Below are 16040 nucleotides of genomic sequence, written 5' to 3'. Positions count from 1 at the left end.
TGTGAGTAAGACAACACAATACCCTGACGACACATTTAACGGAGCGCCAGCGCAACGACTGTGTTATTAATAACCGCATCCAAGCGTCGGGCAGCCGTTCGTATAAATACGCGTTTATCTCGGAAAGTACACGTTTTCGGACCCATGTTTATTGGACTTATTTTTCTTGTTTCGATGAGTACTACTACCTCTCAAAGTATTGGACACATCTTTTTGAACACCCTGTATATGAATATTTCATGATTTGAAAGACACCGTAGATTTCTTTAAAACTAATCATCTGTGTATCTGACTGCACTTAGACACTTCCGGGCTTCTAGTCGAGTAGATTCCTCTGAAAGGCGCGAAGAATCAATGAGTCACTTCGCCGAAACATGACGAATAGGAAAGTCATAGAAATATCCGTCTCTTCGAGGAAACCACCGTCCTTGAAACTTGTGAACGTCATGTTAGTGTAGGTCACTATAAATATGAAGTAAACAAAAGGCTTAGTTGCGACAGATGCGGCCGACGCCTGTGGCTGCGGCAGAGTGCGATAGCGGTCTATCTGCAGAGCGCCAGCAGTAGCCAGCAGGCAGTGGCCAGGGGCAGTAACAGCCAGTGGTCAGCATGCTGCGCCTCGGGTTCTTGGGCGCCGGAAAGATGGCGCATGCGCTCGCCAACGGCTTCCTTGCAGCAGGTAATTTAATTTATTCTTTCATCTTGGAGCACTACAAAAGCAATCGGTACCGATCTCTTTAAAGTTTGCACAAAGTAAACAATACACAGTGCCACGGGTAACAACGTAACCCTTAGAGGTCTGTCTGTCCGACTGTTCAAAATCATTTTTCTCAGAAACGGGTTGACGGATGAAATTGAAATTTGTGTTCAATATTAATACCTACTGTCCCTTGGCGATGTAAAAAAATGAATCTTCTATGTCAATGCAATCAGAAGATACCGCCATTTATCTCACATGTTTCGATGATCGCAGACTCAGACATCAAAACATACGGGTAGTTACCGTTGACTTAGAATCATAGAATTTGCCAAGAAGCAAGGTTTCACGCTACAACCAAAGGAAAAAAATCGAAAATTGTTAATTTATAGTAATACCATACGAAAAAAATATTTTTGTCAATATTTATCTGAATTCAAACTCGAAATTAAATGATTCTCGGAAGTCTTGGAATTCCTGGCTCGCATCTGACCACTTTTTAGAAGTCAGTTTTGTATTACAGTCTTGAAAATCTTTTATGGCACAACCTATGTCTGGAAACGTAGCGAACTGAAACGTTTAATTCGAAGCTGAGTTTGCGTTTTATTAAACCTTCAATGGTTCGATTGTGATGTGTATTACTTTGTAGTTAAGTTGATTTTCTCTTGTGCATAGTAGTTAATGGAGTATAAATAATGAGGAAACTGTCATAGTACTCAGTTTTCGAAAAGAGGCCGGCAGGATACACTGTTTTTAAGATGTCTGCAAACACCTTACCGCTTTCTTCTGTTTTCAATCCAGTTCAATTGTGTGTGAAATCGTATGGGACTTAACTGCTAAGATCATCAGTCCCTAAGCTTACACACTACTTAACCTAAATTATCCTAAGGACAAACACACACACACACACATGCCCGAGAGAGGACTCGAACCTCCGCCAGGACCAGCCGCAAGGTCCACGACTGCAGCGCATTAGACAGCTCGGCTAATCTCTTCTGTTTTATTCATGCCGGCCGAAGTGGCCGTGCGGTTAAAGGCGCTGCAGTCTGGAACCGCAAGACCGCTACGGTCGCAGGTTCGAATCCTGCCTCGGGCATGGATGTTTGTGATGTCCTTAGGTTAGTTAGGTTTAACTAGTTCTAAGTTCTAGGGGACTAATGACCTCAGAAGTTGAGTCCCATAGTGCTCAGAGCCATTTGAACCATTTTATTCATCTTTTTTGTCTCAGAAGAGCTATCTCATAACACTATGCAGTATGTTACATGGCTATGGAAAACGAATGTTACGAGTCGAACGACACGTTCTCACTCACTTATACTCCAAGTTAACTCAAGTATATGACCGTCGGTAGTTAATACATACAGGGTCTGTGAGATGGTTCCAAATTAGACTTTAGAGTTAAAATTTACACACAGCAGTTTAAGTGTCGGAGCACCTGACCTAAAAATTCCATTCTCAAGTTTGTATTCCTTGTTTAGCTGATTATCTTTAAACTAGTTACTGTATAGTCTGAGATTTTGTTCTGTTCTGTGTGGCAATGCTTATCAATTTTTCTGGTAGCAGGTGTACGAATGTTTTTCAAAGAAACGACATACATAATGGAATGTATTGAAACAGTTACTTGTATAATTGAAAGAGGGGATAACAAGATATGCTATGCTCTTCATGAAATAATAAGGTCGTATGGCATTGTTGGATGAACAACTAATTAATTTAAACCAGTTACTGTACATTCTGAGGTTGTTTTTGTTCTGTTTGTTTAGCAATGTCTCTCAGTTTTGCTTGCAGTAGCCGTACGGCTCTTCTTCGGACTAGGAAACGACATACATTACGAAATGTTTCAAAAAAATAACTTATATAGTGAGAGGAGAGGATGTAATAATAATTTCGGTGCCTGAACGGCCTGGAATCCAATTCGGCGACTTGCATGTCCCTGAGCTATGCCAGTAATTCTACCGGGGAAAGGGGACCTACAGTTTAACGTGGAATCCGAAGCACGTGGCTATATTTTTACTCTAAAAGAGATTAACCTAAGGTTTAATAGAGCACGACTACTATATCACACACTTGTGCTTGTCTGGACCATGAATGGACTCAGCGAAACTGCAATGCTCTTGCCGCTTGTGATGATGCACTGTATACTTCAAACGGATCTGAACCTTTCGTCTACACTCAGTTGAACTAAAATTTGTCGTAAGTAAGATAATGGAATTCGGCTCCATGTAAGGAATCTAGTTAATTACAATATTGACTTATTTTGCTACTGCTTGTTTTAGACCCGCATTCGGTCCACATTTTTCACACATCTTCGAGTTGCTTACAGAATGAAGTGTACATATTTTCTTGATTTTGACTAAACAAAACGGAATAAAACATAAATGCATCCTAAGACAAAATAAACGCACCTGGAAGGAATTATCCGGATGGGATAGAAATCGGTAGATGTGAAGTACATGTTCAGACAAAGAAATGATTACAATTTCAGAAAATTTAGACCATTTATTCAGGAGAAACAGTTTCACAAATTGAGGAAGTCAATAACGCGATGGTCTAGGAATGGCCCTTGCGCAAGAATTTATTCAGCTTGGCATTGATTAGTAGAGTTGTTGGATGTACTTCTGAGGGATATCGTGCCATATTCTGTACAACTGGAACGTTAGATCGAAAAAATCCTGAGCTGGTTGGAAAGCCCTGCCCACAATGGTCCAAATGTTCTCAATAAGGAAAAGATCTGGCGACATTGCTGGCCAAAGCAGTATTTGGCAAGCACGACGACAAGCAGTAGAAACTCTCGCCATGTGTGGAAGGGCATTATCTTGCTGAAATGTAAGCCCAGGATGGCTTGCCATGAAGAGAAACCAAACGTGGAGTAGAATGTCGTCGACTTACCAGTATATACTTCTTCGAGTTCCCAATTTTATAATCGATCTCGTCCTGTGCTATGGGCAGTCGCAATATACTGTGCAAAACCGAATAAAAATAGGCTTGCTTGTACCGTCTTGGACGGTATGATTTCGCATGGGTTGTGGCATCAGTTCCCTGATGCTGCATTTGCATTTATGGCAACAGCTATCTTCTCGAACATTATCACGGAACTTCCGGCTTATCCGCCCGACCGTTCGTATAGCCTACGTTGTGAATTGTGATGGCACTACAACGCTCGCTTCACTAAGCCTCATCGATTTCCTTTTTCTCAGGAACGTATAAACGTATCAAGTTGAAATTCGTGTAACATACCAAGGGGTATGGTCCGTTGGCAGTATAGAAAACGTAGGCTTCTAAGTCAGTGCAATCAAAAGAAACGGCCATTTATATCACATATTTTAACACTCGCAAACTCACTCATTAAAACCTAAAGGTGTCTCCCTGTTGATCTATAAACACGAAATCTGAAAGAAGCAAGGTTTTTCAGTACAACTAAATAAAAAAATCATAAAATTGTTAATTTGTGATTATATCACAGAAACAATATTTCTACTGTCATTTGTTACCCAACTTCAAACTTAAAATCAAAGTATTCTCGGAAGTCTTGATATTCCGGGGATCGTTATCTTCCCAGTGTCGATGTCGATAACAGGCAAAAGACGCAGAGATTTTCGACTCCCGGGATGTGTGAACTGTCTGTATACATAATTAAGTATGTCTGGAACGCTGATAACGCGAATGCTACTTGCACGTGGCCAGTTTTTTTCTTTAGAACTAACACTTTATGCGTTGCAGGAAATGGATGTTTTAATCGTATAAAATTAGTATTTATTGCTGAATGAAGTGGGTTAAGAATAAATATTACACTTGTGTGCCAAATCTAAGTGCAGCAGAGCCCTATTAAGGGAAACATTGTTTCTTGGTGGTGCAAAATAATGGAAGGGAAAGGGTGCTTGGATTTTAAATTGTAAAGTATGGTAGGTCGCCGGATCGTTGTCATGAATTTCCCTCCTTCGTAGGTCTGCAGGCAGAAGAGCGTGCTGGCGAGTCCTCACCCTCTCTACCCCACTACGTCACAAAAAAAAGAAGAAACTGCAGGGTGTTTTATAAAGTTATGCCAACCCTTCCGCAGCTTGCTTTATGAATCACTGGCGACGCAGTCCGCAGACACCGCCGGGGACGTATATTTTCCAAAAAGTGTTTTAGCACTACGTTGAATGCAGACATGGGTTGCTAATGAGACAAATTCAAGAAAAGCATATGTGCAGATTCTACGTAAATCTCTGCACGCTGGTCTAAACTACTAGAGGGGAAACTGATTCTTAGGCCTCCTGTGTTGAGATGTAGTGTTCTTCCGCGAAAGGCGACTTCCCACACCACGAGCGTCATTCGCTTTTCGGTTTATTGATAGACTTTACGTCCCCAGCATTTGCTGCCCAGGTCTCTTATGAGAGTAGACAAAATAACAACCTTGTTACTCACCCAGAACAAATTTATCCCTTAATAAGGTTCTGCTGCACATAGATGTGATACGTACATTTGATATTTTTTAACCCACTTAATGTTACAATAAACATTAATTTTATACCATTAAAACACTATTTTTCCATCCCCTGGAACGAGGAAACCAGTAGCCTCGAGGAAAAATTAACAGGACCTTTTTTGTATGAAATGTAATGTAGTTTATTTTTTTTACTGGAAAAGCTGCGGTTTTTAAGCTATTCTTGAAAAACATAAAAAAGTGACCTTTAAAAGCTAACCGCCCCGCTCCCCCCACTCTCATCACACACTTCACCGGTCAGGATTTTCTGTATGTCGTTCATGGCACTCCCTCCTACAACTGCACAAAAATTTGCGACTACAAGAACTTTTTCCCCGAATTTTCCTTTGTTCACTGGACTATAACGGCGCTTTTGCTTGTGGGCGTTGCAGAAATTAACAGTCACTGCCCGGCTCTGCCTCGTATTGTGGTTGCGCGCCAAGTGCTGGACGGAGGCCACCCCTCATCCCCGGACAAAGTCCCGCGTTATCTGTGCCGCGGCTGCACACTGCCACATTCGCCTCGTCGCTGTCATTTTCCGTGACGTCACACTACTACGACTGAGTCCACTCGCCCGCGGTTACGCAAAGAAACTGACCTCTGACCACAGTGCGAGCACAACGGCTTCCTCCGCTTGTTATCTGCAATTCACAAACAGTTTCTAGGATTCCAGAACCCTTCGATCCTTTACAGTTAATTATTTCTCGGGTTGCTTATGATACAACTCCACCACCCCAATCTTGTTTACATCTTATTCTTCAGCCTATCTCAATCCACTGCCGAATATAGGCCTTCTCCATATGTACTCCATATGTTAGTAGAGTTGTTGGATGTACTCCTGAGAGATATCGTGCCATATTCTGTACAACTGGAGCGTTAGATCGTAGAAATCCCGAGCTGGTTGGAAAGCTCTGCCCACAATGGTCCAAATGTTCTCAATAGGGAAGAGATCTGGCGACATTGCTGGCCGAGGCAGTATTTGGCAAGCACGACGACAAGCAGTAGTAACTCTCGCCATTTGTGGGCGGGCATTATCTTGCTGAAATGTAAGCCCAGGATGGCTTGCCATGAAGAGAAACAAACCGGGGAGTAGAATCTTCGCTTTTGAGCCACCTGGTATCGTCGTGTTCCAGCCACAAACGTCACATTAGCAGACCATCTCTTTTGTGGTTTTCGAATACCTCTCACGGTCTGATGGTCTCCAGTGAACAATTCTAGTGGTCCACCTACTGTAATCTTGTCGATCTATGCGTCAATCCCGTTGCCATTTAAGTCTTGCAATACTCTACAGAACGTGTGTTACCTTTGTTCGCCTTCTAATGCACTCCGATCGAATCTTATCCCTGAGGCTGACTCCTAGCATCTGTCGCCCCATGGCTCGTTGGGTGCCCTGTTGTTTACGAACACCTGCCATAGTCATAGTTTCCAGATCTTAGTATGCACGTGTTACAGACCTCACCTTTCGGGTTATTTAGAAAATCCTTCTTGGTAGGGATTCATCTTATTTCCAGAAGGCTGCCCAGCTCAAATTTATTGAGCTTTTTGATTGTTTATCCCTAGTTTAATCTTGTGGCCAAGAGACATGTGTTTATGAACAATTTCTGTAGATTGGTTTCCGACTATAAGTGATTTGTCGCCTCGACATACACAATGTGATCAAAAGTATCCGGACACATAGCTGAAAATGACTTACAAGTTCTTGACGCTCTCCATCGGTAGTGCTGGAATTCAATATGGTGTTGCCCACTCTTAGCCTTGATGACAGCTTCCACTCTCTCAGGCATCATGTGCTAGAAGGTTTCTTGGGGAATGGCATAAAATTCTTCACGGAGTGCTGCACTGAGGAGAGGTATCAATGTCGGTGGGTGAGGCCTGGCACGAAGTCGGCGTTCCAAAACACGTTCAATCAGGTACTATAAGGTATCTTGGGGAATGGTAGCCCATTCTTCACGAGGTGCTGCACTGAGGAGAAGCATAAATGTCGTTCGGTGAGGCCTGGCACGAAGTCGGCGTTCCAAAACATCCCAAAGTGTTCTGTAGGATTCAAGTCAGGACTCTGTGCAGGCTATTCCATTACAGGGATGTTACTGTCGTGTAACCACTCCGCCACAGGCCATGCATTATGAACAGGTGCTCGATCGTGTTGAAAGATGCAGTCGCCATCCCCGAACCACTCTTCAACAGTGAGAAGCAAGACGGAGTTTAAAACATCAATGTACGCCTGTGCTGTGATAGAGCCACGCAAACCAACAAGGCGTGCAAGCCCCCTCCATGCAAAACACGACTGCATCATAACACCACCACCTACGAATTTTACTGTTGACACTACACACATTGGCAGATGACGTTTACCGGACATTCGCCATAAGCAAACCCTGACATCGCATCGCCATATTGTGTATCGTGATTCGTCACTCCACACAACGTTTTTCCACTGTTCAATAGTCCAATGATTATGCTCCTTACACCAAGCGTGGCGGCGTTTGGCGTTTACCGGCGTGATGTGTGGCTTATGAGCAGCCGCTCGACCATGAAATCCAAGTTTTCTCACCTCCCACCTAACTGTCATAGTACTTGCAGTGGATCCTGATGCAGCTTGGAATTTCTGTGTAATGGTCTGGATAGATGTCTGCCTATTACACATCACGACCCTCTTCAACTGTCGGCGGTCTCTGTCGGTCAACAGACTAGGTCGGCCTGTACGCTTTTGCGCTGAACGTGTTCCTTCACATTCCCACTTTACTATCACATCGGAAACAGCGGATCTAGGGATGTTTAGGAGTGTGGAAACTTCACGTACAGACGTATGACCCAAGTGACACCAATTCACCTGACCACGTTCGAAGTCCGTGAGTTTCACGATTTGACAATGTAACAGAAGGAAACAAGTGACGACAGAAGAGGAAGAAATTAATGATCTTGATTTTGTTGCAGTTGGTTCGCACGTTAGCTCAAACGCAATCGCATGAGGAAGTGGCATCAGTCAGCCAAAAGCCCTTCTCGCTTTGCACTGACATAGGTTCCATCCCTATCACATCTCTCTCCATACCTGCGTGGAAACGATTACGAGAACCGCGTTAACTTCTGTACTTGGGTATTACGATAAGATACTACGAATGTGTCATGTATCTTGTTTAGTGAAGCCACATTTACCAATCATGGTCAGGTAAATCCGAAACATGCGCTGTTGGTCTATTGACAGTCTTTGTTGGCTCCGACAGGTGGAATGTCTGTACCCACGGTGTGTAAACATGTGTTGTGGGGTAGTGTGTCATCAGGTCATAGGTCAGTTATTCATAGACGGAACACTGAACGCAGACCATCTTCCACGGATGCTAGAAGACGTTCCTCTGCAGACCAGGAGGAACCTGTGGTACCAACACGACGGCTGTCCAGCCTGTAGTGCACGAAGTACTACGGCATGTCTGATTCCAGATAGTTGGAATGGACGCAGGGGACCTGTGTCTTGGTTGGCCCGTACCCCTGATTTGACGCCAGTTGACTTTTATTTCGGTGGGGAAAGCTGAAAGACGCCGTTATCAAGGATATACCAATACACCCGATGGTAAGCGACGACGTATTACTGCAGCCTGTTCGAACATCTCCACTGAAATGCTATCATGTATGCAGCAATTGTTATATACCAGACCGGAAGCGTGTATCGCCGCTGCCGGTGGTAATTTTGAATACAAACGGCGATGGTCGGTTGTCTCGTTACTAGTTAAGAGTTCACATAACTGGTGTATACACTTATGTCTTTGTTTAGTGTGTGCTACCATAGGGACTGTACAAGTATCGGTGTGGAAACTTGTTAAGGTCCGATATCTCGTAACCGACTCGCACTAGAATTCTGCAACAAACACTAATCATATTCTTATTCTGGCCTACTTTTAGTTTGCTAATGTCAATAGTTATTATTCCATTTAAAAAAGATGCATTTTTGCACAAAAATACACTTTCTAAGTGTTATTACAATCCGTTGATTGGCTAACAATGCGAGCAGCTGACTACCACTCCATTTCGTGAAAACCGCACAGCAACAGCACTTTCCATTTCTGCAATATCTGCGGTGCAAGTTTTAGGTGATTCACCCTGTATATCTAAAATACTTGCAAGATCCGGTTGTTATCACTTTGCTCCATCTCCATCCGCCCACAGATACCAGAGGACCAACAGATGCCAGTCTCTAGAGGGGAGCGGCCAGTTATATCGGCCTATTCCACCTAGATTCCATTTGTGACATCTAGCTGGCGCCTGACGTTCCTGCCACACCCCAAATAACTGAGTGCTGTGGGTTGCCGCCCTGGCTAGGCGTCTCCAACTCTGCCGCCGCCAATCACTGTAGAATGCTTGACTTTATTGATGGAGTTGCAACCTCACCTCTGCTTGCACTGCTTCATCACTACGAAAATGAAGTTCTGGAAGATGTTATTTAAGTTTCGTGCCTGTGACAGTCGCTGAACTATCTGGGGATGCAACACTGTTAGCAGGAGCTCGCATCTGTGAGGCACATAACTCCCCAGGGCTCCTCCACCCGAAGTTCTTATAAGGGCGATACGCAGCAGCTCGCCTGTCAGTCCGAGTTTAAGGCTAAAACATCGCCAGTGCCACATGTACAGATTTTCTCTAAGACAGTATTTCTTACGGTAGCCGACAGTAAACTCAGGCTGTACCCCGAAGAACAATTATTGCGTTAATGACAAACTTCCATCGGATCGAGAAGATATTTTAGTTGCCTGCTTTTTGAAACCGTTTCAGTAGCCATCCAGAGCCAAAAGTTTTTGTGTAGTATCTGTGTCATTGTTCTACTGCTTGTGGTTACCTGGTAACGTCTCTCTTCTTGCCTGCATCACCCACTCAATGGGATACTAAACCAGTTACTATGGCGTGCTGAGAAGTAATGCCTCCGAATTTTTAATGTGAAAACTCTTAAAGCTTTTTAAATAAGACAAACGTTATTAACGTTCTCCTTCTTTAATCTTCGCGTCTACACATTTATTTCTCAACAAGCCACCATGTCGACGAACACATCTCTCCGAACGTGAGACCAATTTGTTGATACCGTCACTGTAGAATGTTTGACTTTATTGATTGAGTTGCAACCTCACCTCTGCTTGCAGAGCTTCATCACTATGAAAGTGAAGTTCTCGAAGGTGATCTTTATGTTTCGAAACAGACGGAAATCGGATGGGGCCAAGTCGGGACTCTATGAAAGACTTTCGGTGACAGTGAACCCAAACCGTCGGATTGTTGCAGATGTCGCAGCGCTCGTGTGTGGTCTGATATTGTGATGCTGTAGGAGAGGGTGCCCCACGTGTGGACGATCTCGAATTTGAAACTCGATTGCAGCACACAGTTCCTCACGCACCGACATAACGCTATGTTACACGCACAATGGAAAGCCTTCTAGTGGCAGAGGGCAACAAATATATAGACACGAATAATTAAGATTTAGAATGTTAATAATGTTTTTTTTTTTTAATTTGAAAAGCTTTTAAGAGTTTTCACACAAGAAATTCGGAGGAACTTTTCAGCACGCTCTCGTAGATCAGAGAAGAGATTTCGAGAATCGAAGCTAGCAACAGCGTAGATTCATCAAATACAGACTGGGAACATCCCACGACATCATACGCGTCTCAAATACTCTCTTATATACTGGTCTCAATCACGGAAAAATATTCACTCCTGTGCCTTGCCTGCAAATTTCAGTGCTGCATGGTACGATGTAGTCATAGATGCGCATAAAAAGCACAGGCTTCACCTCATTCCGGTTTTATTTTACAGTGAGAGACAAATATAAAAACAAATTCCAGAATTACCTACTGATAGCTTTAACACCGTAGTAAGTGCATAATTATATTTTGATTTGAGAATACTATTGCTTTAAAGATGGCCAAAAGCGGGCTTTTAGCCTCCTAGAACATTTAGATTCCTGGGGAATTTTAGTTTTCGAGAAAACATAGTATTTCATGTTTACTAGAGTTGGCTCTCAAGAAGACTGTTTAAGGCTTAAGCTTTTTGAAGTGCAGTTTATTTATTATTTTTAATTTTTAATGTTATTCATTGTACAGAAAACTTGATTTCATTGTACGAAGAAAGAAAACAAATTAATAAAGAAAATAAGGCGATAAAGGCGCTATTAAAACAAACTGTAACGTATACCTTAAGACATTGGACTTGTCTTCGGAAAGAGCGCTGTTCAAACTCCAGTGAGTCTACCGAGATTTCGGTTTTCTTTTTTTATGTAGATAAACGCAGGCGGTGGTTTCTTTGAACAGGAAATGAGCCATTTTCTTCGTCGAACCTGCTCGGTTCAAGCGTGTGCTCTTCATTCCTTTTGTTCTTGCGGTCTGTTAATATGCGGCCACGCCCGACAGTGGTACACTATATATATAACGCCCAGCCGACGACAAGCTCCTTAGAGACGGAATGCAAGCTGAGATTGGAGGAGGACAGGCAAGTAAATAGATCGCGTCCTTTTCACAGGAACCATGTCGGCGGTCACCTAAATATTGCTAGGTTAAATAAATACATTAACAAATAAATCTCGATGGACACTCGAATGCGATACTTGTTAAGAAGAAGAGCAAGTGAAATCGATGAGCGTAACTTAATTGTAAGAATACCAAATCAGATGGATTATGTTTACAAATGAACACTCAAAAATGCAATGCAAGAATATAGTATTGTTTACATCTCTGAAGTGCTTGTAATTGTCACTCATTCCAAGGCGTTAGCTTTAGTCTACAAGGTGAGGCAGCTAAGACAGGACATCCAAAATAGTTCCGAGACTGATGTTATTCCTGGCGTACAAGAGACGTCAACATAGTAACTATGGTGGCACCTTGAACTAACAACTGTAAACAAAAGATGTGCGTTCGACCAGTCATTTGTGAGCATACAGTGTTAAGTCGTAGGCATGAGACCTTAGTGTGTCAACGTTGTTGTGTCACAAGTTGCAATGGCGCAAAATCTCTACATGTACATCTACGTGATTACTCTGCAATTCACATTTAAATGCTTGGTAGGGGGTTCATCGAACAAGAATCATACTATCTCTCTACCATTCCACTCCCGAACAGCGCGCGGGAAAAACGAACACCTAAACCTTTCTGTTCGAGCTCTGATTTCTCTTATTTTATCTTGATGATCATTCCTACCTATGTAGGTTGGGCTCAACAAAATATTTTCGCATTCGGAAGAGAAAGTTGGTGACTGAAATTTCGTAAATAGATCTCACCGCGACGAAAAACGTCTTTGCTTTAATGACTTCCATCCCAACTCGCGTATCATATCTGCCACACTCTCTCCCCTATTACGTGATAATACAAATCGAGCTGCCCTTTTTTGCACCCTTTCGATGTCCTCCGTCAATCCCACCTGGTAATGATCCCAAACCGCGCAGCAATATTCTAACTGTCTCTTTAGTGGACTTGTTGCATCTTCTAAGTGTCCTGCCAATGAAACGCAACCTTTGGCTCGCCTTCCCCACAATATTATCTATGTGGTCTTTCCAACTGAAGTTTTTCGCAATTTTAACACCCAGGTACTTAGTTGAATTGACAGCCTTGAGAATTGTACTATTTATCGAGTAATCGAATTCCAACGGATTTCTTTTGGAACTCATGTGGATCACCTCACACTTTTCGTTATTTAGCGTCAACTGCCACCTGCCACACCATACAGAAATCTTTTCTAAATCGCTTTGCAACTGATACTGGTCTTCGGATGACCTTACTAGACGGTAAATTAGAGCATCATCTGCGAAAAACCTAAGAGAACTGCTCAGATTGTCACCCAGGTCATTTATATAGACCAGGAACAGCATAGGTCTCAGGACGCTTCCCTGGGGAACACCTGATATCACTTCAGTTTTACTCGATGATTTGCCGTCTATTACTACGAACTGCGACCTTCCTGACAGGAAATCACGAATCCAGTCGCACAACTGAGACGATACCCCATAGGCCCGCAGCTTGATTAGAAGTCGCTTGTGAGGAACGGTGTCAAAAGCTTTCTGGAACTCTAGAAATACGGAATCAACTTGAGATCCCCTGTCGATAGCGGCCATTACTTCGCGTTGCACAAGAACGATGTTTTCTGAAACCATGCTGATTGCGTATCAATAGATCGTTCCCTTAGACGTGATTCATAATGTTTGAATACAGTATATGCTCCAAAACCCTACTGCAGACCGACGTCAATGATATAGGTCTGTAGTTCGATGGATTACTCCTACTACCCTTCTTAAACACTGGTGAGACCTGCGCAATTTTCCAATCTGTAGGTACAGATCTATCGGTGAGCGAGCGGTTGTATATGATTGCTAAGTAGGGAGCTATTGTATCAGCGCAATCTGAAAGGAACCTAATCGGTATACAATCTAGACCTGAAGACTTGCCCGTATCAAGCGATTTGAGTTGCTTCGCAACCCCTAAGGTATCTACTTCTAAGAAACTCATGCTAGCAGCTGTTCGTGTTTCAAATTCTAGAATATTCCATTCGTCTTCCCTGGTGAAGGAATTTCGGAAAACTGCGTTCAATAACTCCGCTTTAGCGGCACAGTCGTCGGTAACAGTACCATCGGCACTGCGCAGCGAAGGTATTGACTGCGTCTTGCCGCTTGTGTACTTTACATATGACCAGAATTTCTTCAGATTTTCTACCAAATCTCGAGACAATGTTTCGTTGTGGAACCTATTAAAGGCATCTCGCATTGAAGTCCGTGCCAAATTTCGCGCGTCTGTAAATTTTAGCCCATCTTCAGGATTTCGCGTTCTTCTGAACTTCGCATGCTTTTTCCGTTGCCTCTGCAACAGCGTTCGGACCTGTTTTGTGTACCATGGGGTATCAGTTCCATCTCTTACCAATTTATGAGGTATGAATCCCTCAATTGCTGTTGCTACTAAATCATGTGTTCAAGACGTTCTTCAGAATATCTGTTGTGAAGACACAGAGCAACTGTCTCATGAATCAGTAATGAGAATCTGATGGACCAGTTCTCAAAACAAAATGTACGGAACTACATTATCCCATTATCAAGTCTTGTAAAACAAGGAAACTAATCAATGCATCGCAGGATTACACCTAGTGACACCGATGTAAATATTTATATACTAATGTAGTGCAACATACCTTAAAGCTTCTACGCACCGAGAACAGAAAAAATCCAGCAGTAAACATGCATTGTCAACAATAAAGCTACTCTTTGAACATATCACGTTAGTAGATAATACTCTCACAAGGCTCAGTGGGAAAGTATAGGCAGCTGCCTTCACGTACAAAAGACAATATTATCCTGTGATGCATATATCGCAGCTCTCAACGATGCTATTGTCTATCGTAAAATCATTGAACGTTGTATGTCAAGTCCTTGCGAATTCGAAAAACCATCACTGGACCTGTGTCGCAATGTGTGCGTCCATGTATAATGGCCAACAGAAAACATTAAACCTAACGCCACACTTTAAACAAGTTTGTGGCCGATTCTCAAGAATTTGTTTCCTTGCTTTACAGCACTTGATAATGGGATAATGTAGTCACGAAACATGTTATGGTAAATTATCACACGTTCGATAACTGGTGCGTAGAATTCTCAGCAATGATTCTCCAGAATGTTTTGAAGAAGGGAGCAGTGTGTGTAAAGTTTGTCTCTCACACTTTGACTTCCGAACGAATAACGTTCCGTGGACGCCTCCCACGACTTGATTGAAATGCAAAACGCGGACAATGCTTTTCTAAAAAGAATCATCATGGGTGACGAGACTTTGTGTTATCAATGCGAACCTACCACAAAGCAACAGTGAGTAGGATTCACATGAAAGGTCTACGCTTTCGAGACATTACTGACATTAAGGCAGGCCGGAGTGGCCGAGCGGTTCTAGGCGCTAGAGTCTGGAACCGCGCGACCGCTACGGTCGCAGGTTCGAATCCTGCCTCGGACATGGATGTGTGTGATGTCCTTAGGTTAGTTAGGTTTAAGTAGTTGTAAGTTCTAGGGGACTGATGACTTCAGCAGTTAAGTCCCATAGAGCTCAGAGCCATTTGAACCATTTTTGAACTGACATTAAAGTCAATGTGACGCGCAAGTTGAACAACATATCAAAGAAGTGCTTTTCTGGCAGTTTCACCTGGTTACGTGAACGCTTTGTACGTTGTACTCAAGTTGAGGGAGACTATGTACAACATCTGAAGCATTGAAACCAGCAGCTTAAATTTTCTCCTTTTTATTTATCCAGTCTCCAAACATTTTGACTGACAGACGATATCGAGGTGCGATTTTCGCTAGGTTAAAGCGTACAGGCTAGCAAATATTCTGACGTACGCATATAATTTTTAAACTCTGTATCTGCTTAATTACGATACCGATTTATTTTAAAATGGAACTTAACACTTTCCTTGTGTCTTTGGGAAGAGCATTCCAAGATGAATTCAAACTATAAGGGAAGTGAAATGAAAACGAGACAGACTATATAACGAGCATGGCGCGGACGTTGGCAACTCAGACAGGTGTGAGTACAGAAGTGCCATCTATTGGGACTCAGGAACAGCGCGAACCTTCATTGCTGTGCCATTTGTTAGACGTGCTCGAGGTGAGGTCCGTGAGCCACGTGTGCGTCCGACTTCACTGTGGAGGCCGAGAAAGAGAAATAGTTAGGGGTAGTGCGGTTTCTGATTGCGGAAGGAGTGTCAGGAAGCGAAATTCATGTCCGAACGTCTCTGTGTATGACGGTCACAGTGTGTCACGTGAGCGGATGTTTGCGTGGGACAAACGATTTCGATAAGATTAAGTATCCCTGAAAGACAACAGTCGGCCAGGGAAGGCTCATTGTGTAACTAACCCTTCTGTGATTACTACGGTGGATTCCCCACAGCCCG

At 43.0% G+C, this 16040-nt stretch overlaps 1 protein-coding gene across 1 annotated transcript in view; it reads left to right on the top strand.

Annotated features, from left to right (window-relative positions):
- The first annotated feature begins 525 nt into the window (after nucleotides 1–525).
- LOC126259292 (pyrroline-5-carboxylate reductase 1, mitochondrial-like) overlaps nucleotides 526–16040 on the top strand; it is a 139993-nt gene continuing 124478 nt past the window's right edge. The window contains exon 1 of the mRNA XM_049955953.1: nucleotides 526–679. Within this exon, the coding sequence (XP_049811910.1) occupies nucleotides 610–679 (70 nt within the window). The 5' untranslated portion in view covers nucleotides 526–609. The remainder of the gene's footprint in view (nucleotides 680–16040) is intronic.

The sequence above is a fragment of the Schistocerca nitens genome, chromosome 5, assembly GCF_023898315.1.
Source record: "Schistocerca nitens isolate TAMUIC-IGC-003100 chromosome 5, iqSchNite1.1, whole genome shotgun sequence".
NCBI classification, from domain to species: domain Eukaryota; kingdom Metazoa; phylum Arthropoda; class Insecta; order Orthoptera; family Acrididae; genus Schistocerca; species Schistocerca nitens.
Note: the sequence above shows the minus strand (reverse complement) of the source record. Positions and strands in the feature narration are given on the sequence as shown.